The sequence below is a fragment of the Neurospora tetrasperma genome, assembly GCF_000213175.1.
Source record: "Neurospora tetrasperma FGSC 2508 unplaced genomic scaffold NEUTE1scaffold_81, whole genome shotgun sequence".
Taxonomy (NCBI): Eukaryota; Fungi; Ascomycota; class Sordariomycetes; order Sordariales; family Sordariaceae; genus Neurospora; species Neurospora tetrasperma.
This window is the reverse complement of record NW_009799179.1, coordinates 8,114,288-8,138,720: the sequence shown is the minus strand read 5'-3', so window position 1 is coordinate 8,138,720 and position 24,433 is coordinate 8,114,288. Positions and strand designations below refer to the sequence as shown.

General features: G+C 52.7%; 9 protein-coding genes across 9 annotated transcripts; 5 read left to right on the top strand and 4 right to left on the bottom strand.

The window, feature by feature from the left end:
* Positions 1–4,695: 4,695 nt before the first annotated feature.
* NEUTE1DRAFT_126708 (uncharacterized protein) lies at positions 4,696–6,322 on the top strand (the record flags this gene model as incomplete). Its single annotated transcript, XM_009858693.1, has 2 exons — positions 4,696–4,791; positions 4,837–6,322. The coding sequence occupies 2 exons, from the start codon at positions 4,696–4,698 to the stop codon at positions 6,211–6,213; spliced, it is 1,473 nt and encodes a 490-aa protein (XP_009856995.1).
* A 962-nt stretch (positions 6,323–7,284) lies between these two features.
* Positions 7,285–8,598, top strand: NEUTE1DRAFT_51919 (uncharacterized protein; the record flags this gene model as incomplete). Its single annotated transcript, XM_009857261.1, has 1 exon — positions 7,285–8,598. The coding sequence occupies one exon, from the start codon at positions 7,285–7,287 to the stop codon at positions 8,596–8,598; it is 1,314 nt and encodes a 437-aa protein (XP_009855563.1).
* Positions 8,599–9,328: 730 nt separating this feature from the next.
* NEUTE1DRAFT_73932 (uncharacterized protein) lies at positions 9,329–10,736 on the top strand (the record flags this gene model as incomplete). Its single annotated transcript, XM_009858692.1, has 2 exons — positions 9,329–9,365; positions 9,452–10,736. 2 exons carry the CDS (start codon positions 9,329–9,331, stop codon positions 10,441–10,443), a joined length of 1,029 nt encoding a protein of 342 aa, XP_009856994.1.
* A 198-nt stretch (positions 10,737–10,934) lies between these two features.
* Positions 10,935–13,784, bottom strand: NEUTE1DRAFT_92629 (uncharacterized protein; the record flags this gene model as incomplete). Its single annotated transcript, XM_009858691.1, has 2 exons — positions 10,935–11,608; positions 11,687–13,784. The coding sequence occupies 2 exons, from the start codon at positions 13,652–13,654 to the stop codon at positions 11,288–11,290; spliced, it is 2,289 nt and encodes a 762-aa protein (XP_009856993.1).
* A 137-nt stretch (positions 13,785–13,921) lies between these two features.
* On the top strand, positions 13,922–14,314 carry NEUTE1DRAFT_51131 (uncharacterized protein; the record flags this gene model as incomplete). The annotated part of the gene is made up of 1 exon (XM_009856656.1): positions 13,922–14,314. A coding segment is annotated over one exon (393 nt), but the record flags the coding sequence as incomplete, so codon positions are not given.
* A 1,208-nt stretch (positions 14,315–15,522) lies between these two features.
* Positions 15,523–16,479, bottom strand: NEUTE1DRAFT_119178 (uncharacterized protein; the record flags this gene model as incomplete). The annotated part of the gene is made up of 3 exons (XM_009858690.1): positions 15,523–16,029; positions 16,141–16,307; positions 16,377–16,479. The coding sequence occupies 3 exons, from the start codon at positions 16,404–16,406 to the stop codon at positions 15,861–15,863; spliced, it is 366 nt and encodes a 121-aa protein (XP_009856992.1).
* Positions 16,480–17,163: 684 nt separating this feature from the next.
* Positions 17,164–18,360, bottom strand: NEUTE1DRAFT_106297 (uncharacterized protein; the record flags this gene model as incomplete). The annotated part of the gene is made up of 6 exons (XM_009858689.1): positions 17,164–17,306; positions 17,381–17,530; positions 17,592–17,772; positions 17,827–17,966; positions 18,026–18,212; positions 18,277–18,360. 6 exons carry the CDS (start codon positions 18,358–18,360, stop codon positions 17,164–17,166), a joined length of 885 nt encoding a protein of 294 aa, XP_009856991.1.
* A 1,768-nt stretch (positions 18,361–20,128) lies between these two features.
* NEUTE1DRAFT_92625 (uncharacterized protein) lies at positions 20,129–23,071 on the top strand (the record flags this gene model as incomplete). Its single annotated transcript, XM_009858688.1, has 3 exons — positions 20,129–20,319; positions 20,395–21,860; positions 21,917–23,071. The coding sequence occupies 3 exons, from the start codon at positions 20,133–20,135 to the stop codon at positions 22,964–22,966; spliced, it is 2,703 nt and encodes a 900-aa protein (XP_009856990.1).
* A 26-nt stretch (positions 23,072–23,097) lies between these two features.
* On the bottom strand, positions 23,098–24,318 carry NEUTE1DRAFT_119177 (uncharacterized protein; the record flags this gene model as incomplete). Its single annotated transcript, XM_009858687.1, has 4 exons — positions 23,098–23,804; positions 23,883–24,011; positions 24,072–24,097; positions 24,198–24,318. The coding sequence occupies 4 exons, from the start codon at positions 24,244–24,246 to the stop codon at positions 23,295–23,297; spliced, it is 714 nt and encodes a 237-aa protein (XP_009856989.1).
* Positions 24,319–24,433: the final 115 nt, after the last annotated feature.

Below are 24,433 nucleotides of genomic sequence, written 5' to 3'. Positions count from 1 at the left end.
ACGGGAACGGTGGAGGCCAGCACGAGACGAGTCTCAGGCGGATAGGTGTTATACTAATGATCACGGCCGAAGGTCATGCAAAGAGAGAGAAGTTGGGACAATATCACAATAGTATCAGGAGAAGCAACAGCTTCCTCCTCCTTGATCTACACGATGGACGTTGGGACCACCAAATGAGGGTGTGGTGCCATGTGCGATGTTGTCATTCGTGCTTTCGGAAGCGTCAAGTACTTCGGTATTCGGGGCCGCCTCTCTTTTTGTCGAGCTGGACAACTACAGACAACTGTTTGGGGGAGGCATCCATGGCCTTCGGGCAGTCCAGACCAGGAAAGTCAAAGAGATGGATGGGGACCCTGTCACTCCCGCCTGTCACTGTGCGTTTTGTTGGGATCTTGGGTGTCTTGGCGCTGTGCTAGGGATGTCAAGTAGAGGTACCTCTGGCGCTGGCCTTATCTTATCGGGTCCAAGTGCTTCAAAATCACATGCGTTCAAGTGGCACAAGCTGCTGAACATGTTGACTTCAATCTCCATGAAGAAAACTCCCATAACCTCCATTCTGTCTCTCCAGAAATCTATGACTGACTTTTGCCCGAGTCACAAGAGTGATTATCCATGACCATAAGGTACTACCACCAGCAGATGGGTGTTGCCCCGCCACCTTTGCTGCAACTGCAAGGGCAGGTCATATGTTAGGTCCCTTGCTGCCCCCCTGACCATGAAGCCGAGGCACAGAAGTTGAGCTCAACTCAGGGAGGGTTAGGGTATCATAGCACCACTCAACTGGAAAGCTGATGACTTCTATATGATCTTGTGCACCATTCAAGTCGAAATGTGTCAGTATAAAAGTCAACACACTCATCTGAATAGCATGGGATTGCATGAACCTTGATAGTTCATCTGTACGCGTTATAGGGTCATCAGAGTCCCCGTTTCCATTCTATAAACTACCTGAAACTCCATCATCCATATTGCCTGCCATCAAAGATCGTCAAAGCTCCCAACTTGGCCAATGTATTCATATGCTCCTGTCAACCTTTCACTCATCTTCTTTACCACCGGGTCCTCCCTCTAAATTGTTTTCATCATTTGATTTGTTAGCCGCTGTGGCTGTCAAGGTGCAAATTTGCTTGCGCGGGACCCTTCGAAGACGCTTCCTCGCCCTTACTCGGGATTGCCGTCATAACCATCCACCCAGTCCATCCTCATGAAGTTCGCCAAGCACAGTGCCATCTCAGGTTCTTGTTCTCCTACAGGGCGACCCCAACTCCTCTCATCGTCGGCATTTTTCATTGTGCTCCAGAGTGGTGGAGGGCAGCGTGAGCGTGGTGGAGGGGTGGGTGCTGGAACCAACATGTTGTTGTTATAGTAGTTATTGTAGTTATTGTTGTTGTTAAGGCCGTCCAATTCATACACCCGCGGCGGGCTGTCTGCGCTATTGGCCCGAGCCGCTCTTTCGTTATCATCATGCCCTTCAGCTGGTTGGCAAAAGAGGCTGGTGCTATAAATCGGACGACTTTCCTTTTGCTCAGGGTCGTCCTTGCGTTGCACAAGAATTGTAACCGTGTTGTCTTTCAGGAGCCTGGGGTCGATCTCTATGCCAATGGGACTCTTCAAGTTGTGTCAATTAACAGCGTCTTGATCACCGGCAGCCGCCCCATGCAAAGACTCGGGCCTTTCAACATGGTGCCTACCCTGAGCCAAGTTTGGCATCTCTGGCTTTTCAGCAAGTCCAATCCTCTCTAGCCTTTCTCGAGCCAGCGCATTATGCTCGTGAACTTTTTTCTGATCAAGCCATTGCTTCTTCGGGTCCTGCTTCAGTTCCTTTCTCTTTCCCTTCTCCAGTCCCTTCCTTATTTCCTTCTGCTTTTTGAGACCCGCAGCTCTGGCCCTCAACCTGTCCGGCTCTGCCCTGTGCTGACGATCGCGTTCATCGCAATACTTCGATGGCGAGGTTTGATATACAATTTTATCGCTAGAGGACGAGTCGGAAGACGAGTCAAAGGACGAGTCGTATGAGCTGGAAGAATCGTTGTCGCGATCATGACCGTCGCGGATTGCAACGCGACTTGTAACTTTTGACTTTCCTGTTCGATCAAGGAAGGGATTCGAGGGTCCACGTCTCCAATCTTCACGGTCATGCACATGAGGCATGTATGGGGGATCGGACAACCTTCGTGACGCGTACGCACTGTCCTGCTGTGCGTTCTTATTGCCGATGATGTTGAAGGGTACCTCTACACGCATCGGAGGAGGCATTTTCAGACGAAACTGTTCCTCGATGAAAGTGGCAACATATTGAGGAAGCCGTGAGCCATAGATCCTCAGATGTATTGCCCAGCCAGGTGTCATGGTCTCATACCCAGTGGCCTTCGCCCAAATATAAGTGCAAATGACATCCCGGGCCCAAATGAAAGATGGATTAACGACGGAGGGGAGATATGAGCATCCCGTGGCGTTATCGAGTGGCTCGAAGTTTCGCAAAAGCTCCTTCTCATCGGCTTCATTTTGTCCCTGTGGCACGAGGTATCTTGCCAGGCAGGTGCCTAGGTAGCCTTCCATATCGCCTTGCAAATCAAGTTGCAAAGTGGAAAGAGCATTCATCAGCCTCGTTGGATCCTGAGATTGCAGACAAAGAAATTTTAGAGCCAGGGCTTGTAGATATAAGTCGTCTCCCTCCATGGCCGCTCCTAGCGCAACCTCGACGGCGCTTCGTTGCGCGGCGTCGGGCCGTGCAGAAACCAGTGCCCAATTAGGCCTTTCGCAAGGCATGGGGACAAAAACTGGAAGGTGTATGCGATCCCTTTGCCCAAGCAGGAGCCCATGGAAGTCATTGATGGTAACCCCGTCAGGACGCTTTGGTGTTGGGCGAGTTTCCCACCATGTCTTAGCGAGAATCCACTGAATGAAAGGTCTCGTTTTCATGTTATCCGCGTTATACCTCTGGACGGATTCTGCGAAGACTCTGGCATGTTCGACTAATGTTGGTGACGACAACTCAGCTCCTTGGTCGATAGGATGGGTTTGCAACATGAGAGAGGTGAAAATATCCAAGAGACCAAGTGTGACGGATTCACTGCTCCCCAACTGGGCCCAGTCTTCGTGAATACGCGCAAATGCCCCGTCCGAATCTTTGGATTTGGATAGCATTACGATGGTCTCTAGCCACCCAAACAGTGAGACGGCGCTGACGAGTAGATCCCTGAAGTCCCAGATACGAGCTTCGCTCAGTAGGCGATAGTAGATGAGCTCCAGATCCAGCAATGCTTTGGCATGCCGTATTGCTTGGGCCACGACCTGGTAGTGTGAGGTTGCTTTCAGGTAACTCAATACTTGAAAGCAAAGGGAGAGAATTTGAATCTAGAACCCTGTTAGATTTTGACTGGCAAAGTCTTCAAAACATAACTCCGAATTTGGTCTGCCAACTCACCTCTGTTGATCCTATTACTTGTTCATCATAAAGGTCCTCTAAAACGTCCCGGACAGTCTCCAACGCCACTTTAGTATAATTCCATATCGGTGAGCGCGTGACGAGTCTCAAGAGCTCAAAATTGGTTTTGAGCCTGCCGTCTGTCGCGCTCTTCGGACCCTTTTCCTCGTTCAGACCGGGAAAAGTGAGTTCCTGGAAGCTCTTATAGTCCCCCGACACAACAAGCATCTCAGCATAGTGTATAAAGATGTATGGAATGGTGCCATGTTGAGCAAGCTTTGACTGATAGAGATCCCTAGCCTCTTTGAACCTCCCCAAGCGTCGAAATCGACAGAAGTCATCCAGATATGGGCTCAAGTCATGCTCGATAGGAACATCAAACTGAATGCTGATATCTTTTGATGACTGTGAGGGATCATATACAGCATCAAAGGCAATCTTTTCCACTCGGACTTTCGAAGGCCGAGACAGCAAAGGTTGATTTCCGCTGTTGTGCGGTTTGAGGTCGTTGGTGCTCGGTCCTAACATAGGTTTTGATAGAAAATATCTAATCTCATGTAGCCTCTGAGACGTGGTCTTTCTCTTGTCGCTCTTCTCGTAGTGATGCTGTGGGACGTTTGGGAGTGATGCGAGAATTTTGGGGTGCTGAGTGGCACCCTTGCCCATTTAAGGACGACTTTCGAAGCTGTGGGATCAACACTTGCCCGAGAATTGCAGTAGCCACAAGGCTCTGGGTGTCATGTAAGCAGCCGACGGCCTGGTTACCCAACCTGGTCAAGCGTGGATGTAAGAAGCCATACGAGACAGCTCATGACGATTGGACCGTTAACCGCTTGATAGTTATCTTCGAGGTTGCTGTAACAACTGTACCCTGCCATCCACCTTCAAGTAGGTATTTTTCCAGATCTGGAGGCCTCTCATTTCCTTTTCTCTTCTTCATGCAAGCTCGTACTTGAGTCAACCTGAGCCATTGGTTTTCACCTTTCCTTAAGGTTGCACTGCGGCTGAGAGCCTGTATGACAGACCAATGATGGGAGCAATGAGTTTCGAGTGGCTTAGCTTCACTAGGCAGACTGGAAGGTGTTCCTACGCAGGCAAGTAGGTAACAAGGCTGAGCGTGGAGCAGCTGCTGCGGCAGGAAAATGTGCTTGTGGGTTCTACGCAGATAAGCGCTACTCTTCCCAAGTGATTGTCGACAAGTGCTGTCCGCTTGGTTGACTTGCGCGCACCCGATCACAAACGACCTCGTTCCGCTCTGGATCATCCATATGGCATATCATCAAACCGAGTCAAAGTCGTGGAAAGGGGCAACCAGATGTGCGCCCAAATACACACGCGTCGACTATGGGCGATTCCCCGAGAGTGTTCCGCCCCTTATACCTATCGGACAAACATCAAAAATTGGAAAGATTGAAGTCGATTGCCGGTTCCTTTGCTCAAGGTCCAGATGGGGTAAGATGTCTAAGGAGGGTCCGGGTCCTCGGCCTAGTGACACTTATCCCGCCGGCATCCTCTATCTTGACCTGGCCTTCCGTCAACCTGCTGACTGCAGGCTTCAGTCAGCAACAATCGCCGTAACCCTGGGAAGAGATGACTATACGCTTCAGCAGAGTGAGCCGGCTGTCTTCATGACCGGCCACTATGGCCCAAGACAACTGAGCGGACCCAGACAATCGATACAAACCCGACAACTGGACGAGTTCAGACCACAAGTAGGAGTAGGGAGCTTTGTCGAGGTTGGCGGTGTTGGCATGCAAAAAGAAAAACTCCAAACCATCACTGACAGCTGGCGTTTCTCTGGCTATCTCCGGTCTGTTGATGGGTGTCCGAACTACAACAGGCTGGAGTGGGTTCTTGACGAGAGCTTCCTTGAGGAGCGACCGACGCACGGCCCCGTCTTTCACACAGCCTTTGCCATCGGGCACAATGCGAGGGCCTTTTATCTGACGGTGGAGGTGACCGGCACCCTTGCTAGGAAACGGGATAAGCTCAAAAACTGGTCAAGGGAGAAATTCAAGTTCGGGGGAAGTAAACACACCCCGCAAAACCAAGCAACAATCAAGTTCCAGTGGAGCAACGGATACTCGTCTGCCAAGTTCCCCCTGGACATGGAAGCCCAATATCTTTCACAGGCCATGGATGAGGCGAATATGCACAGCATTCCGATGGTGATCCCGGAGCCTCAACCAGCCACTTTCTACCCACCAGCTATGCACTCGGAGGCGGCCACCGACACTCGAAGGACGTCTGTCCACTCCGACAACGTTATGCTTCCAACAGTCCGCGATAACACTGCTGAAGCAAGGATTCCGCGGCTGCAAACAGATGTGCCACCTACGCTGCTGCGGCTGACCGATGCTCTCCCAAACTTGATGCCATCGACACACGATAACATGGCTAGGGCCGCCGGATTGGACTCTGTTGGCCGTTCTGATTCGATAGATCTTGACATCCCTGATTTGACCCCGAAGCCGGCTGTTTCGGGCTGCACGACACTGGTCGATGACGACCAAGACAGTGAAAGCCCTTGGGAGTCTAATTCAACCCCACGGCGGACAGTGGAAAGACAAGCCAAAACGAGCGACGAGTCCAGTGCGGAAAAGACGATGAAGGGAGAGAATCATCCGTGCAATGAGCCGCCAATGGAGGTTGGTCTTATGCTGAAGCTCCTGCACTGGCTTCAATGTGTTACTATCTGGGAGCTTATCTCGGCGATGCTTGGAGTTGCTGTCTTAACCGGGGACGGCCGTGCGGATAAAGGAGATTGGGGTCGACAAGGAAAATGACACCAAACGTAGAATCATCCGCGTACAATCCAGCGGCCAGGAAAGAAAACAGTTCAATGAGGACTCTGACACGGAGATGCCGGTTCCCATGGTACCAAACCGTGCGTGGCAAACCGAAGGAAAGATGAGTTGGAGCGGCGATGGAATTGACAGGCGAACGGGTATTATGATGTGTGGAGTTGAAAGGAATTGGGGAGGGAAACAAATCTGTAATGACATCGCATCGTCGGATAGCATGCGGCTCTCTGGTGGGCAAGGCGCGTTGCTGAAGGAAACCACACTCCCACAGTAGGCAGTCGAAGTCGGGTGTTGTTTTGGAGATGGTATGGTGATGGCAGACCGCTAACACAAGTTGGCATGGCCCGCGTAAAGAACAAGTGTCGTGGGAGGTGCAGTCGTTTGATGAGACAATGCTGATTTATCTGGGCTTTGCCTGTAAGCTAAACGAAGGAAACAAGAGGATAGGTACTGAGTCTTTCTGGAAAGGGAGGATTTTGTAGAGACGCAAATGTACAGTTCAACATGAAGCGATCTAGAATATCAAGCATGATGTTTCTGCCAAGGGCCACTCACTGTAACTGACCCACAGGACTTCTAAAATCTAGCGCTACATATCGCCTATTGGAGGGCCGCGCACTGACCACGCTTCCCCCCGGGGCTTTCCCTTCCCATCGTGTGGGTTGCTGCATCGCCGCTCCTCTTCCAAGCAGAATACCAAACAACCATCTATGAAACAAGGAAGAAAGCATCTGGCCAAACGAAACTCCCATCATCAGGTAATTCCATGAATCTCAATCCAAAACAAACTGAAGTACTTGACGATTACAAGGTGGAACCTCGGACAAAAGGAGCTTTTTGAGATCGATATCTCATCGCAATTCATAACTTCACTCTGGCCCTTTTGGTTATCCTCGAGTGGTGGGTCCTGGGCTGAGTGGGCAACCTCCTGAGAGTTGACGTGTGCAACTAGCTGAGGCAGCAGAGACCTCGAGGTTCAACGGCTGTCATTGAGTTTGGGCAATCTTTGGATATTTTCGCCGAGTCTTCCATTAGAAGTATCGCCAAGTGAAAATGGCAGATCTTCTTTACGAGCTCTTGTCCCCTCCTTCAGGGGACCCATCATCCAGGCCAGCGCCCGATCCAAGCTCACTCGAGTATCTGACCAGTCTCTCATCACAACCTCTCACAGCATTGGAGACAACCGAGCCACAAGCCCTCGCCCAGACTTCACATGGTCTCCTTCTATCCATCCAGGCTCTTTCAAAGAAGTCCCACAAGCAAGTCATCGAATCAGCAACCCACCACTCCACCCTCCGCACCAGCCTACCTGCCCTAGCAGCCAGCACCGCCGACCTGCGACATTCCATCCCCAAGCTTGATCACGAAGCCGTCCGCTTCTCGACAAATTACAGCAAGTCCAGCGAGAGCGATGTCCTCCTCCGGCGCAAAAAGGCCCTCTTGCTCTCTCGAAATGTCGAGCGGCTCGTCGACGTGCTGGAGCTGCCCAACCTTCTATCAACAGCCATCTCCACTGCCCCAGTCAACTACTCCTCTGCCCTCGACCTGAACGGCCACATTCGCCGTCTGCACTCGCTGTACCCGGACTCACCTCTGGTCACCTCCATCGCCGCCCAGGCAGATGAGGCCATGCGCACTATGGCCGCCAACCTCATCCAAAGTCTAAAATCTCCAGGTCTCAAATTAGCTGCTTCTCTACGCACTATCAGCTGGCTTCGGCGCGTTCTTCCTGACCTAGAGGCTGCCGGCACAAGCAAGGGTCACAACTCTCAAGAACGGGTGCTGGGGGCCCTCTTCTTGGTCTGCCGACTGGCGACGCTGGTAAACACGCTCGACGCCTTGGAACCACTACGTGACTTGGCCGACCAGGAGAAGGCGAGGCAAAAGGCGATTGGAAGCGGGAATGCCTGGTCGGGCGGGCAGCAAACGGAACGCTATCTCAAGCGGTACATTGAGATCTTCCGTGAGCAGAGCTTCGCGATTGTGAGTATGTTTAGGAGCATATTCCCTCCTGCTGCTCCAAAGGGGAATGGCAATGAGGGTTCGGATAATCCCTTGAAGCAACAAGATGCGCTGGAACCCATGCCGGCTGCGTTGGCGACGTTTCCGCTGCATCTGGTGGATATGTTATTGGAGACACTGAGGCTGTATTTGCCCACAGTGAAGGATCAAGCCTCAAGGGATAGTTTGCTGACGCAGGTCCTTTACTGTGCCGGAAGCTTGGGAAGGCTCGGAGGCGATTTTGGACTGTTCTTGGCCAGTCTGGATCTTGGGCCGGAAGCGGAGGAGGAGTGGGTGGAGGTTGTGAAGAGACACAGGGCTTTGGCTGGAAGACTCGAGTCGATTGTGGGGGATCAGAAGAAATAAAAGAAAACCGACTGGATGAGCGCCCAATCTACCAATAACTAGCTAACTAGAGCTTGTCGTTCTGAAACCTACACTTAATACAATTAATCAGGATTTGGTGTTCAGGACGCTCCTAACTAGCACCGGGATGTCCGACGGGCATAGGTATATCGGCGCATCAAAGACCCTTGATTTGCAGACATGCCTGGCCCGGGCACTTCTTCCTCTCTGGGCCTTTTGTTTATCTTACGTTTGAACAGTATATCTCTCCAAAGATCGGCTCTCCTCCAAGAGATGTTGAAAGTGGGCCTACCTTAACTTGAGGCCGCTTCCGGGGCCCCGGCCTGTTCGGTCTGTGGTGGAGCCAGTTAGCGGCCCCGCAGCGGCAGGGTGGAGAAAGACCGTTCCCGAACGGCGGGGCAGTCCCGAAAAAAAATAATCGGCGACTCCCATGCCGTCATACTTGTAATTCTTTGTCCCTGCCGTTCCGGCAACAGCATCTTTCCCGGTAGCTTCTTCCCTCCATATCCACGGCAAATCTCAACACACGAAACGGAAGCGCAGCCACGATGTTCACTTGTCTCTAGTTTTGATCTCTGTTCTCCTTCCTCTTTTTCCTACCCAGCGGCAACGTCTTACGGCCATGGTCGGTTTGCGCCACGCTTAAACTGAACCCTCTCTTTTCGTCGTCATCTTCTCGCCCACCGACCAAAGGGGAGCATCAAGCTCGTCAGCCAACCGTTGCGCAACCATGTCCGATGGTTCCCGTAAATCGGGCACAAAGTCCAGTATGTCCCCAGTCCGAATCTTCCATCGTAATCGTTTTGACCTTTGAGACCTCCTCGCTAATTTAAACCCCCTCTCAACCAAACAGCCTTCCACTTCGTAGCTGGTCTCGGCTCCGGCGTCCTCTCCGCCATACTTCTCCAACCCATCGACCTCCTCAAGACCCGCGTCCAGCAATCCGGCAAACACTCCCTCCGCGCCGCCCTCGCCGAGCTCCGCTCCTCCCAACAAGGCCTCCTCCCCTCCCTCTGGCGCGGTACCCTCCCGTCAGCTCTGCGCACCGGCTTCGGCTCCGCCATCTACTTCACGACCCTCAACACCATCCGCGAAAATGCCGCGCGCCACCTGCCCTCCCTCGCAGCGGCCGCGCCCACCATAGCCGCCGCATCCGGCATCGTCACCCCCAACGCAAACCAGACATCCTCCTCCCTCCCTAAGCTCTCCAACACAGGCAACCTGCTCGCGGGCGCCGTCGCCCGCTCCTTTGCCGGCTTCATCCTCATGCCGCTCACCGTCCTCAAGGTCCGGTACGAAAGCAGCTTCTACAAGTACACCTCTTTAGCCGGCGCGGCGCGGGATATCGCGCGAACGGAAGGGGCGCGCGGCTTTTTTGCTGGGTTCGGCGCAACCGCCATTCGCGATGCGCCGTACGCGGGACTGTATGTGTTGTTCTACGAAAAGTCCAAACAACATCTCAGCAATCTTTTCCCGCAGCCACCACAACTATCCACCACCCTTGAGGCAGCGGGACAAGACGGAGGACGCATGAGCCAATCCCGCGCCGCCTCGATCAACTTTGCCTCGGGCGTCTTTTCCGCAATCATCTGCTCGATTATTTCGAACCCGTTTGATGCGGTCAAGACGAGGATCCAGCTGCAGCCCAAGAAGTACCGAAATATGGTGCAGGCTTCGAGAAAGATGTTGGCTGAGGAAGGGGTGAGGAGCATGATGGATGGACTGGCGCTCAGGATGAGCAGGAAGGCGATGAGCTCGGCCTTGGCGTGGACGGTTTATGAGGAGCTGATTAGACGGGCGGAGGGGGCGTGGACGAAGAGGGGGCCGGAGGAGGTTCAGCTGTAAGTTGAAGGGGAAAGTTGGAAGGGTGTTCGTTACGTTGGTACACTGGAAGATCGAGGGGGCAGAAAGTAAGCCTGGAAGGGAAAATCAAAAGCCAATTATGGCTACGGGAAGGGAAGATCATGAAATGACGCTCATGGTCAAACAGGAAAAAGGACAAAAAGGTACTGCAGGCGGTAGGTATGGGTACGGATTTGGGTTATTCATCACGGACGGTGTTTTTGTGGTTATTGGGGTTTGTACCACCATTATAGATATCCCTCTGCTCAGCGATTAACGACATGTACAATTAGCGATCAAAGACTTTGTAAGATAGGTACGAGACACAGCCAGCGGCTTTGTCTTGGTACGGATTGATGATGGGTAGGTATCATATCGAGGTTGGGTCAAGGGTCAATTAGCATTGGCATTGGAAGGTCTTGGAATTCTGTTTGGAAAAGATGTTGCAAAGGTGACCAAGTCAAATCACAACCCACAGCTGAAGTCGAAGTAGTGAATCAAGTCATGGGTTTCTGTCTTGTCGTGATATCCTTACAGCATCCATCATCGACAAACGTACTAATAAGTCATTCCCTTGGGTTTTCTTTCCGTGTGTTTCTGGTGCTCATCCAATCTTTCTAGGAGTAGGAGGGTATTGAGAAGAAACTGAAACCCAACAATGAGTGAATTGATGATGGATATCTTTGTTACTACCCAACCTTAACCATCAACCAAAAATCAGAAAAAGGTAAGCAATGCAATCATTTCATGATATCCAAAAGCAAAAGAAAACACATCCATCTCTCATCCCAAACAAAAGTCAAAACACATCATCCCTCATTATCCCCTTATCCCCGAATCCCTCCTCTCATGAAGGCCGTCCACCAGCCAAATACATCAACAAGCTAGGGCTCTTGCTGCGATGTCTGGTGCTGCTCTTCTTACGCACAAACTCGAACTGGTCGTCGTCAAGATGACTACCGCTGTGTCTATGGTGGCTGCTCCTCGAATGGCTGTGGCTGTGATGGCGCGAGTGCGAGCGTTCGCGGTGCTTGTCTCTCTTGTCTTTGATGACCAGAGTTTCGGATACCTCCTTGGTCACTACGGTGCGGATCTGGCGCGTGTGGTCCCAGAGTTGTTGCTGCTCCCATTCCGGCACCCAGCGCTTGATTAGGACGTAGCCTGGTTCCTGTTTTTGGGGGGATGGGGCGTTAGTGATTTGGAAATGGGAAAATGGGATACTGTTGGGGGTGGGGGAAATACGTACAGCATCATATTCAAAATCGATCTTGAAGTGGTAGAGGGTTTCGACGTCGAGATGGCGCAGAGACATGCGAGTATAGGTAGGACGAGCAATCTGTCCTTGCTTCTTGGCCTCCTTCTCACTGTCGCTGTCACTATCGCTGCCCTTCTTCTCCTTCTTGATCTTCTCCTTCTTGAGAATGGCCGCGATAGCCTTCTCGTCCAGACCGGAGTTGATCAGATCCTCCTGCAGGCGGCGCTGGTACTCCCTCTCCATCCTCTCCTTCTCCTCCTGCTCCTTGGCCAGCCGCTCGGCCTCCTTAGCCTTCCAGCGGGCCACGGCCGCCTCCTCCTCTTCCTGCTTACGCTTCCGTTCTTCTTCCGCCTTCCTCTCTTCCTCTAGCCGCTTGAGCTCGTACTCGCGACGCAAGCGCTCCTCCTCCTCCTTCTTTTCCTTCTCCCTGCGCATGCGATCGAGCTCCTCCTTGGCCTTGCGCAGCTCCAGCTCCTCCTCGAGCTTCTTCTGCTTGCGCTCCTCTTCCTCCTCGCGTTCCAGCCGCTCGAGCCTCTCCTTGGCGCGAATGAGTTTTTCTTCTTCCTCGCGAGCCGCTGCACGGCGCCGCTCCTCCTCCTGCCGCCGGATCATGTCCAGGTGGAACTTGGCTTCGTGCAGCTGGTGCTGCTTCTCGTACTCCATCTCACGGCGGTGTTCTTCTTCTTCGCGGCGGCGCTCCTCCTCGCGCCGCTTGATCATTTCAAGCTCGTACTTGGCCTGCGCGAGTTGCTGCTGCTTCTCGAACGCGGCCTCCTTCTTCCGCTCCTCCTCCAGGTGGCGGGCCTCTTCCTCTTTGCGCTTGACGAGGTCCAGCTGGAACTTGGAGACGGCCAGCTCGTCGTGCTCCTTGTACTTGTCACGCTCCCGAGACTCTTCCTCCTTGCGCCTCATGAGGTCGAGCTGCACCTTGGCTTGGTAGAGCTGATCGTGCTCTTCGTGCTGCTCTTGGAGGCGGCGCTCCTCCTCCTTACGCCTGATGAGGTCCAGCTGGAACTTGGCTTCATGGAGCGATTGCTGTTCCTTCATGTGGCCCAGCTGGCGTTCCTCGTCCTCCTTGTGCCGGATCAGCTCGAGCTGGAGCTTGGTCTGGTGGTAGTCCACATCCTTGTCGTGCTCGGCCTGGAATCGCTTCTCCTCGGCAGCACGCTCGAGGCGCTCAAGCTTGGCCTCGGCATCGCGCAGACGGAGTGACTTTTCCTGGTCGTAAGCGGACCTGCTCCGCTCCTCCTCGAGTCTGATCGTGGCCAACTTTTCCCGGGCCTTGACCAGCTCGATCTCCTCTTCGTGGTACTTTTCTTGAGTGAGACTCTGCTTCTTCTGTTCGTTGGCGGACCTCATGGCCGCGAGCTCGGCCTTCATTCTCTCCAGCTCCCATTTGGTATGGGCGTCGTCAAAGTTGCTTTCGCCGCTCGACGACCGGCTACGGGCGCGGCTGTGTGCACCACGGCTGTGAGACTTGCGGTCCCGCTTGCTGAGGCCAGCATGAACATGGTAATCAGGTTCCGAGTCAGACGAATAATCAGAGGAGCTGTGATGGCCGCGGCCGATGATGTTCTGAACCACAACCGGTCCCTTGGTCGCAGGAGAGGGAGGTGCTGGGACGACCATGCCAACGGGAGGAGAGGGGCGCTCGCGCGACCCTGCACGCGACCGTGAGCGGCTCTGGTGGGCGTGAGTAGCCACGAGAGTGCGCTCATTGACAACAGAAGGAGCGCGTTGCTCCCAGTAAGGTACTCGGGATGGGCCGCCAAAGTCGGACCGGGATACGGACTGGATGTAGGTAGGGCCACGGTGGGTGCGATCGGGCGAAGGCGACCTGGGAGGAGGACGGACCATGCCAGGAGGCGGCGCCCGATGGACACGGATGTCGATGCCCGTGGACGCCAACGACTCCTCGTCGCTATAGTCGTAATGGTGACGACTAGCAGCGCGGCTCATCTTGTCGACACTTATTTGGATATGGGTGAATGGGGTTTCGGGTGAGACGACTGGAGCCAAACTGACACTGACTGAGGTGACAGTGAGACAGGACTGGAGGAGGAAAGGCTCACTGTGGGTGGTTTGTCGCAAAAGAGATCAGGCTCGAGAGAGAAAAGCGGCACATGGAGGGGCCCAGAAGGAATATAAAAGCCCGGTTTTACACTACTTGAGGGCGGGGTGTGACGCACCACTTGCTCTGTGGTCTAGCGCAGGGGGGCATGGAAGGTAGCATGGGAGAGCATCAGGAGGGAAGGTCTCAATGGACCCATGAGGCATGGTTGGGCTGGGTCAGCTCGGCCCCGGCCAGACACGTTAACGACACAGTGTGTACGGGTTTTTACTCAGTCTGGTAGGCAAGCAGGTATTCCCAGACGGACCACACCCTCGGACACAATCAAAACACGACGGGTGATGCGGCATGTGCCACACAGCCGCCGAACCATGGAGCCGACAAGAAGGCCAGAAGATACTGGAGGGGCTAGCAACGGTGATCACGCCCTCTCACTCGTTTCTCACGGTGGCCTGGCTGTGGTTGGTCCAAAAGCGGGTGGGTGGTCCGGCAACAACCCTAGCGGTTGCATGTCCCAGACGCCCATAGGCGGCATGATGAGCCAGTGAATGGACCAGAGATGGGCAAGCGATAGACAAGGTGCTGACAAGAAAAGGTCTCAGAACGTGATCTGGACGGGTCGGTGGTGGAGGTTTGTGGAATGTGGACGGTGAAGATCCCAAGATCCAGAATCCAGATTCTCCATCCCTTCAGTGGAAAAAAAGCAAAGCCACTTTCCAATGCCGAGTAGAGGACGAACAAGTCGCGCAGAAGGGTCTGAGACGACAGTACCCGCAAAGGAGGGGTTTCACGGGCTGTGGTTGGGTTTAGAGCTGAGCCTCGCCAACGACAATCATCGGCTCTAGCTTGAGGGTCCTATGAGCTGCTGTGACTGGTATCTTCCGCGTCGGGTAAACCAGACATGTTGTGCTTCTGTGTACATTCCGTAGTGACGGTCTCACAGTCTGAAAGAGCTCTCTCTGTTGGCGACTGAGCATCTAGTGAAACTCGATTGTTTTCTTCCTCGTCGACTTTTCAATGTGAAAAATGTGCGAACGCTGTTATCAACCCGAAACTCGGGAATGCCGTCGCTGAAAGTCGCCATGCATAGGGCTAAAAGTGAGGGGCTGTACCCAGGTGCATGAAGCGTGCAGTAACCGGGTCTTGGCAGCGGATCGAATCTAGCTGCCAGGCTTGTGTCTTTCAGATGTCTGTTTCCAAGGAACACGGTCCTTAGCTGTCAGCCGGGTGTTACCTCAAGGACCCAAGATATCGAGATCAATGTGCAAGAAAGAATTGAGGCGTCCGTACGGGAACAGTGTGAGGGCATTCCGACTGCTCGAGGAAATGGCTGCCGAGTGGTTTTCGACCGAAAGATGGCCCCACCGGAGCTTCAGTTGCTGTGATGAATCGGGCGTGGTGATTCGTAGCAGCCACCAATCTTGATGAAAAATGATAATATCAGCATGTGAACACAAAAATTCAAGGTAAGGCGCGCCGCCGGTGACACTGAAAGTGCTGTCATGATAGGCAACCGTACGCTATGTCGTATCTCCCAACATCGAAATATGTTTGTAACATCGTGACGCACCCAATACCTCAACCCCATCCCATCTCGCTCAATCTTCTAGAGCTTCCAGGTTGGGCACCGTGCCCTGCTGCCGAGCTCGGCCGGGACTTGGGCCGCCACTCCTCCATCCGCTGGGATTTAAGCGCCAGCTATAACTACCTCTACCCGGATAGACTCCACAGTGTTTATTAGTGTAGTATACACTGTACACAGCCGCGTATAACGGCATATGATACTGTTCGATTGGCACGCAGGCGGGCGGGCCATCCCCATACACAGCTAGTGTACATATAGCAACGACACAAACTGGACCTCCAAGCTCAAGGGATATCTGTTCCCGACCGCTGAATGTGATAGACACGGTGCCGTTGGCATAAAGAAAAATATTTTATAGTCCGCCCTACCGATTCCTATTTCCAGGGACATCGATAACGTTTCCCCTGTTGAAACTTGTGAGCGCCAAACTCATCGGCGCTTCAAGCAACAGCCTCCCTTCCTTCTCGCGCTTTAAGTCCCTGAACGACACCCAGCTCCCCAGCTCCCCTTTAAGCCTGTCCACCACCCTTGAGCATCTTCTCGATATGCTCCTGGCTGTTCTTCGCTGTCGTCTCGAGGTAGTGCAACCTCTTGCCCAGGTTCTCCACCTCGGTCTCCATCTCCTTCATCTCGGTGCTCAACCTATCCTTCAATGCCGGGACAGGGACGGAGACGAACCTGTTTGTTTTTTTTGGTGAGTGTGTCGTTAGGAAATCGGTGTGGCCACCCGGGACGTGGTGTCCTGTGGTCGTCGGTTTGTAAAGGTGATGATCAAGAGGTAGTACGTACATCTTCCCAACGCCCTCATACACGGCAGTGGTCTCGGGCAACGTGGCGAGCTCATTCCGTGTGAGCTGGGCCAGACGCATTTCACGCTGCTTGGATGCCTGCTGGGTGCGGACGAGACCAATTTGTTGCTGAGCCGCGATCGACTGCGCTTCGATCTCACGGACCAGCTATGTCATTGGGGTCGATGTCAGAGCTTCACTGCAAAGCGTCATTGAAGTGGTTGATGCCCGGCTCACCTTTTGAAGAGCTTCGTTGGAAATGGACATTGTTGCGGTTGCGGTCTGAGAGATTAGGTGAGGAACAAGGGTATAATCGGTGATTTGATCCTCAACTGGGTTGAATTGTCGCTGTCTGGGTGTTTTGAATCTGAAAGTCCAAAAGGGGGGAAGCTGTTCTGTGAGGGAAACGTTGGCGGCCGCGACCCTCAGTTTGGACAGTGCAGTGGTGATGCGCTGGAAAGCACAGTGTGTTTATCGCCTATCCGCACATGTCTTTGTTCGATGCACTCAGGGTCCGTTTCAGTTGTCTTTAGTTCTTCCAACACAACAAGCAACAAGCTTCTTGCAAATTACAACTTGCCATGTTCCATTGTATCTCTATGGGCAACTACCGATGTATGCTTCCATTGGTTCCTTTATCTCAATCGAGGTGTTTATTTCCACGATACCCTATGCCTCCACAGCTTCTACTGCGAAGACATCGTCTTTGTGGTCGCAGTTGATCCTCAACAAACGGACAGTTTTGCGGTACTACCCATTATGCCGATACTCACTCTCTTCATTGACTTTCTTCTCGAAAATTATGTTGATAGCGACTCGGAGTTATCAGTGTTTCACTGCTCCCCTGCCCTCGGATCGACTTGTACTCGAAAAAAAGTGACCGTGATCGGTTCACCAGGAGTGGCCTACATTCGTGCCTGGTCCCATTATCCTACCAACAAGATGATCATACTATCTTCGCTAATCCTCTTAAATCGATCTTTAGTCTATTATCTAAGGACGCTTGCCCTCTTGCCAGATATTATCAGCTGCTCTTGGTTGCACCCTTGTGAGTCCTGGGAACGACCTGAGGAATAGACCTCCAAGGCCGCCAATCAAGCATGAATTTCTCCTCCTCGCCGCTGAGGCAACGAACCAGCCAGATGCGCCAGAGAATCATTTCGTATGCTATATAGGAGCAAGTGTCAGTCAAAAAGAAACCACAGCGATAGAGCCGTCTTTCGGCTATGGGATGCACTTACCACCTAGGCCAGTCAGGATATGCCACCATCCATGACCTTCAAGTACAATCGACCAAGGGAGTTGCAGCTGGTTCTTTGCGGTGGTGAGATGTCTGCAGAAGATGTTGTCCATGTTCCAGATAAGGAAACCGCCGACAAAGGTGATAATGGCTATTTTGTTCCAAGTATTAGTGTAGTCCTCATTAAAACCGGGAGGTTGGGCATCACTTACAAACCAATGCCAACGTCCACATCTCGCGCATAATCCGGCTGCACGCGGTAGGATTTCTCTCCCTAAGCTGCGGCCTCAACTGATACTCCATAACGTAGAAGCCGCGGAAGATGGTGGTTGCGGTGATTAGGGCAAATGCCACCTGATGGAAAACTGGGTTTTTCGCATAAAGATAATAAACCTAAACATCTAGGTCAGCTCCGTTTCCCCCCAAGAGATATCATGATTTACTTACAGTGATGAAGATACCAAGCCCAACCATGATCGAGGCAATCAGTAATTGGGTCCTGGGGGATCTCTTGTAGGAGAATGTGGCATAACACATGATAAAGACGGTATAAATCATGGGTAGCTCATCGGCGAGTTGCATCTCATCTTAGATTGTTTGTTAGCATATTTACAATAACACCATGACAAAACAATAGCTCACTTACACTTAAGAGTTGCATGGAACGCCATGGAGCCGAGGCCAACCACCAGGTAGCCAACATAGGCAAGGATGAAAATGGGCGAATGCTTAAACTCAAGGACATTGCGTAACCCCTTGACTCCAAGCCACATAAACATTAAGTTGGTCAATGTGTTGACCAGCTCGGCGCAATAGTATGTGATGTTGTAATCCTATGTCAGATTCATGGTGAGTCTCGCGGGTCAAAGCGGGCTGTAACTGGTGTGATTTAGGTACCTCTTCACACCAGTTCAAGGTTGATGTTTGCTCTCCCCAGAAGCCATCACGGCCTTCCCGATAAGGAATCTGAAGTATCGACATTCTGACTTGTGGCTTAACAAATAGCGTGGCTCTCGCCGCAAATAAGACGCACAGCTAACACCCCGAACCCTGGAATGGCGCCAAGCCCGACCAAAAAGGTGGTCTGGGTGGCTGGATTGGAAACCGTAAAGTGAACTGAAGCTTGCAGATGGGTATTGTGGCAGTGAAGAATCGTTGCTGTAGTCGAAACAAATCTGCCAGTAAGTGTACCAGATGTCCGTGTTATTCGTCGGTCGTATAAGCCACGCCCCTAAATCTACAAGGCAATGTGTGATGTAGCACGGAGAGGGCCTCTGATGTCCTGGTATGGCGGATCGCAGCGAAACAGTAAAAAGTTGAAATCTTGGGCAACTAAATGCAAGATGTGATCGATCAAGCAAGAGAAAACCGGCTTGGCTTCGGTGAAATTGAAAACCAAGAAAGGCCGGATATCTCGGAACAGTACGAAAATCGACGAAAACAGAAAGTAGCGCAGAACCATGCACGCCAGGAACGGGTTGTTCTTTGCTCACAACAGGTCAAACATCAAAATTGCAACTGGAACTACGAGTATATGTAAAAATCTGGGGGAAGGATGCTGCCCTGGGACAGGAACAAAAGGTCCGTGGACCTCCAAATAGGAAGCGCCCTACATTCGAGACCATTGCTCGAAATCTGAGACCTTTGGTGATCGGGATCCACCAAAAATGTCGACGTTGGGCAGTTCACACAACTCAACAACCGAGCGTTAAAGTTGATTTACCAAAGAGGAGTTTAGACGAGGATCCATGCGGGATCAGTGTCCGGCCTGGCGCAACATTGTCACCAAATGCTCGACCAAACTAGAAAAGCAGCAAGATTTTGCTTGCATGGTAGAGGTACGTAAGCGTAGATGCTGGAAACGATAAATATGCCACTAGACGCCTCGACTCGTACGTGACGGATATATACCATATCCAGCATTTTCGAGAGAACAACCGGCAGACACTCTCAGAGTCTTTGGCGACCCGAAGTGATCATTGTATCTTGATCGCCGACTGATATGGCAAAACCGAAACAAAAACATGAGCAGAGAAGACACCGGCAGGATGGTTCCTGTCACATGTGCCTGGCTCGAGCCTGGAAAAGACGGAACCTGTAAACGCGGGTCCACAAACCCCCGGCAACGGCCCCGCTCGGCCCGGATCCGAGCGGATGGCTCGTGCATGCACAGCCGAACTTGTACTGCCAGTGTACAGCGAGCAGATACAGCATGCCACAGTGGCTTTAGTGGGGGTGGCACCTGCTAGGTAGAGGTACCGTAGAGGTAACCCCAGGAATCAAACTGCACCCGGGCCATCAGCTGGAGACAGACTGTCTGTCCACTTGTCACCTTTCCATGATCCCCTAGCCGTCTCTACAATACCTCGGGCCACGAGCCGAAAGTGGATATTTGTTAACACTTACAAAGCCAAGTCGATGAAGAGGTAACCAGGGGCGACTACCTTGAAGAAAGCCGGGGCGCGTTGGGATGTCAAGAACTCGGCGCATCCTCCGAAGCAGGCAACATCACCCTCGAGATTCTGACGAGGCGGCCGTCGACGGACCTTTGCGGATACACAGACCATCGAGCCTAACACAACGACAAACGTGTCGAGGGATTCCGGCATCAGTCCTTCACCAATTCAACAATCCCTGACGACGGCCACTGCGACGACGGATCCATGTGACAGCCGGTTAACCACCCGTACCTGACCAACTCCAAACACGATTCCCGGCCTTGACCTGCCATCATTGGATGGCCACACCATCACATGGCAGCACCCGCTAAACAAGCCTCGTCAAGATGGGGCTCCTTCTTATCCCAGGCCGTCGCCGGAGTCGAGGCCAAACTAGACACCATTCTCGCCGATGACTATGATGATGCCGCCCAGCAGAACAAGGAGTCCAAACCAGCAGCCACTCCTCCGCCGGCACCATCACCGGCAAAGGCCAGCCCAAGTAGGATGCTTCCATTCGAACCCAAACTTGTACATCCGTCCAGGACATATGGCTGACACTCTTTGCTACTTATAGCACCATCGAGAACAGCCTCGACACGTACCAATGATCGTCTACAAGAGCGGTTGGCCAGGGCCGTGGCCGCCAAGGCTGCCGGCAAGAACCTCGATCGAACGTCATCCTCGACACAAGCGAGCCCACGCCAGAGCATGGATGCCCCAAGTCGTGCCTCGACCGACAGCATCGAAAGACCAAATTTCGCTGCTAAGGACAGTCCGAATGCCGTTTCTTCGCCGCGCGCATCCGTAGACACGCCCAGGAAATCGCAGGATACAACACAGGAGCCGCCAGTGGCACCACTGGACTCAGCGGACGGCATCAAGGAGGTGGAAGCACAGTTAGTTTCTGAGAAAGCCGATAGTGTGAGGCCTTCGACGGATCAGCCACGTCCAGAGAACACTGAGGATGAAGCCCCGACGACTGAAAGCAAATTGGAAGCACCGGCGGAGATACTCGCCAAGACCGAACCCAAGAAGAGCGTTGAGGTCATTGAGAGGGCACGTCCAGATGGCCAGGAAACGAAATCGGACGATACGCGACCGCAAAACCAGGACGAAATCCACGCCTACGTAGAGCGAATCGATGCTTTGGAGGCCAAGCTCCAGTACCTTGCAAGGGAGGCATCCGCAGCGGCGCGCAAGGAGGTTTTATCTGCACCCGCTGGCAGTGCTGAAAAGAAGCTTGCAGAGAAGGATCAACAAATAGCCCAGCTGATGGAAGAAGGAAAGAATCTTGCTAGTAACGAACAAAAGCTGCGGACGATCTTGAAGAACTTGCGAAAGAAACAAGCCGAAGATGAAAAAGAGATGGGGAATCTTAAAGCGGCCAAGGAAAAGGCCGACAGGGAAATAGAGAACTTGCGCAAGCGTGCTCGACACTCAGACGAACTCGAAAAGAACCAGAATGAGCTCCAAAAACGGTTGGACCAGTCACAACGGGAGCTAAACTACTTGCGACCGGAAGTCAAGTCCAAGGATACTATCATCGCTGAACTACGATCACAAATCCAAAAGGCTACTGAACAGGCCGATGTCATGTCAGCAAAGGCCAACGACAAGGCAAGAGAACAGGATCAGCGGCGGATAGCAGAATTGGAAGAATCCGTGGAAGCTCTCAAGATCGAGAAGAACCTGATGGCCGACCGCGCCAAGGCGCAAGCTGATGAACTTCGAAAAGAGGCTGAAAAAGCAAGCGAAAAGGCAAAGGCTTTGGAGTTAGAGCTAAAGGCCGAAGTCCATATGATGGAAAGTAAGCTGGAAGCTATGCGGACCCGCGCTGAAGAAGCTTCCTCGGGCGTAACGGGAGACTCCCAAGCCAAGTTGCTTAGACAGGTGGAAACCCTGCAAAGTCAATACTCGATTGCAAGCGAGAACTGGCAAGGGATCGAGACCACTTTGCGGTCGAGAATAGTTAATCTCGAGAAGGAGCGTGATGAAGCATTGCAGCGGGAGTCTGACATGCGCAGAAAGGCTCGTGAAGCTGTAAGTACATTTCGAAGTCATATGCCTTTGCAAATCAGAATACTGATAATCTCTAGGCCCTCCGAGCGAGACGCAATGAGGAAGAGCTGGAAGAAGCCAAAACCAAACTTCCCAACCAGGAAGACGTTGAGTCCTACCGCTCACAACTCGACTCTCTCAAGAAGCGCGCAGAAGAAGCCGAAGCCGCCCTGGCAGAGGCGCGAGCCGATTTTGAGAAGCAGAAGCAGGCATGGGAGGCTGAGAAGGAAACAATCAAAGAGGAAAGGGAAAGGGATCTCCAATCACAAGGAAACCGGCCACGATCCTGGTTAGAAGGTCTCCCGGGCGGCCCATTCCTGAAGAACGAGGGTAGCGGGCCTGGATCACCCCAACTATCAACAGCGCAAAGGACCTACAGCACTGATTTCCTAGGCATCCAAGGCCTTTCCAACAAGGTCCGCAAGGCATCAGCCCCATCAAGTAACGGTGATGCGGCAACGGGAGCAAACGTAAGCCGTCGACCCTCCGGCCAACCCGGCCTGATCCGCACATCAGTTGCCTCTGGCAGCACCCAACCAGGAAGCAACTCCCTCTTCAGTCCCACTACAGAATCCATGCCTCCAGTCATACCCTTATCCGCGATTCACCCAACATCAGACGCAGGTGGCGCACCCGAAATCCAGCACCCACGCGCTGGGCTCCATCGTTCCGACACGGGCTTCGACAGCGTCGACTCCTCCTCCTCTCCGCACAACGTATTGCAGGACATGGTCTCCGTGTCCACGATCGCCGCCGGGCCCTCAGTCCAGCTCGTGGAGCGCATGAGCGCCAAGATCCGCCAGCTTGAGAGCGAGAAGGTGACGGTGCGCGAAGAGCTGGCACGCATCTCCAAGCAGCGGGACGAGGCACGGGCGGAGATTGTGGCGCTCATGGGCGAAATGGAGAATCAGAAGAAGGCGGCTGAGAGGGTTGCTGAACTGGAGCGGCAGGTGGCGGAGGTGAATGAGCGGTATGAGACGACGCTGGAGCTGTTGGGCGAGAAGAGCGAGGAGGTGGATGAGTTGAAGGCGGATGTGCAGGATTTGAAGGATATGTATAGGGATTTGGTGGAGAGGACTATGAAATGAGGTTGTAAGTGATGAGTGATAGGGGACGGACTGGGTGGTGATTCTTGCATACATAATAAACTATTCAAGATGGTTGATAATGAAAATGAGCTGATGTATAGGTACGAAGCGTAGTGGAGTCCAATGGAAATGTGAATAAGGATGTTTCAAATATTTTGGATCTTGATGTCCATAGATATTGGGTTAGCTCAAGGTATCACAACTTTGTGTAAACCACTTCCTCATATGCCTTTCCCTTTCTTCGGAGCAACTCAAGTCAACGCTCATTCTCCTCGTCATGTCATCTTCGCCACACCTACCCCCAACCTGCACCTACAAACGAGGTAACCTAAAGTTCAATCCCCTCCTTCTCTGCCTCTTTCTCAATAAACCTCCTCACGTCCTTATCCGGCGCCAGATCCAACGCCAGATACCCATCCATATCTTTCTTGTCCGTCTCCGCTCCGGCCTTCAACAACGCAACAGCCGCATGCCCATGTCCCTCGGCCACTGCATGATGCAGCGGCGTATACCCCGCGTTGTCGCTGGCGTTGATCGGCGACTTGTGTTGCAACAAAAGATTGATCATTGGCACCGACCCAATAGCCGCGGCGCGGTGCAAGGGGTATTGCCCCCGTTTGTCCTTGACCCGGACCGAGGCAGGCTTGGGTTTCATGTCTGGAGACAAAAGCTTGCGCGCGAGGTCGATGTTGTTTTTGGAGGCGATGAAGTGTAGGGCGGTTTGCGATTGGTGGTTGGTTTGGTTGATGTCGGCGCCGCGGGCGAGGAGGAGGTCGATTATGGCGTCGGAGTCTTTGACTGAGGCGGAGATCATGAAGGGGGTCCAGCCCATGTCGTCCTGGTTGTGTGGTGTAAGTTGTAAGTGCTAGGTGAACAGAGGGAGGGGAAAGGGAAAAAAAAAATTGAGAGTTCCTACTTCAACATCGGGATCAAAGCCCTTTTGGTTCACGAGTAGCTCAACGACTTCCTTGCGGTTGTAGGAACAGGCCCAGTGGATGGGGAGACGGCCATCGTCGTCCTTGCGTTGAGCGAGCTTGGGGTTGGCCTGGTTGTGTGTTTAGTCATTTTGCAAGTATATGGATTTGTGGAACGACATCCCACTCACGTTGAGCAGAGACTCGACGACGGACACTGAGATCGTGGAAATGTCAGTACTCAGTCATTTCGTGGATGGTTCAACGAGTGTCCTCAACTGCTCAGCTTAATGTGTTCTGGAGCTTTCTATGCTCACCTTTACCCTCCCGGGCGGCAGCGTGAATCGCAAACTTGTCTTCTGCCATATTGATCAAGCAGATGAATTATGTAATAGTAGTATAGGACTCAAAGCCAACCAGAAAGTCGATTGAATCGAGTTCCTAAGAGTTGTTTGGTTTGGTGATGATGTTGTTGCATGAGTTGAACGTCATGTAAGTGATGCCTTCCCCCGGGAGCTTCCATGAGGTGAGAGTCCGAAAGAGGCACACCGTG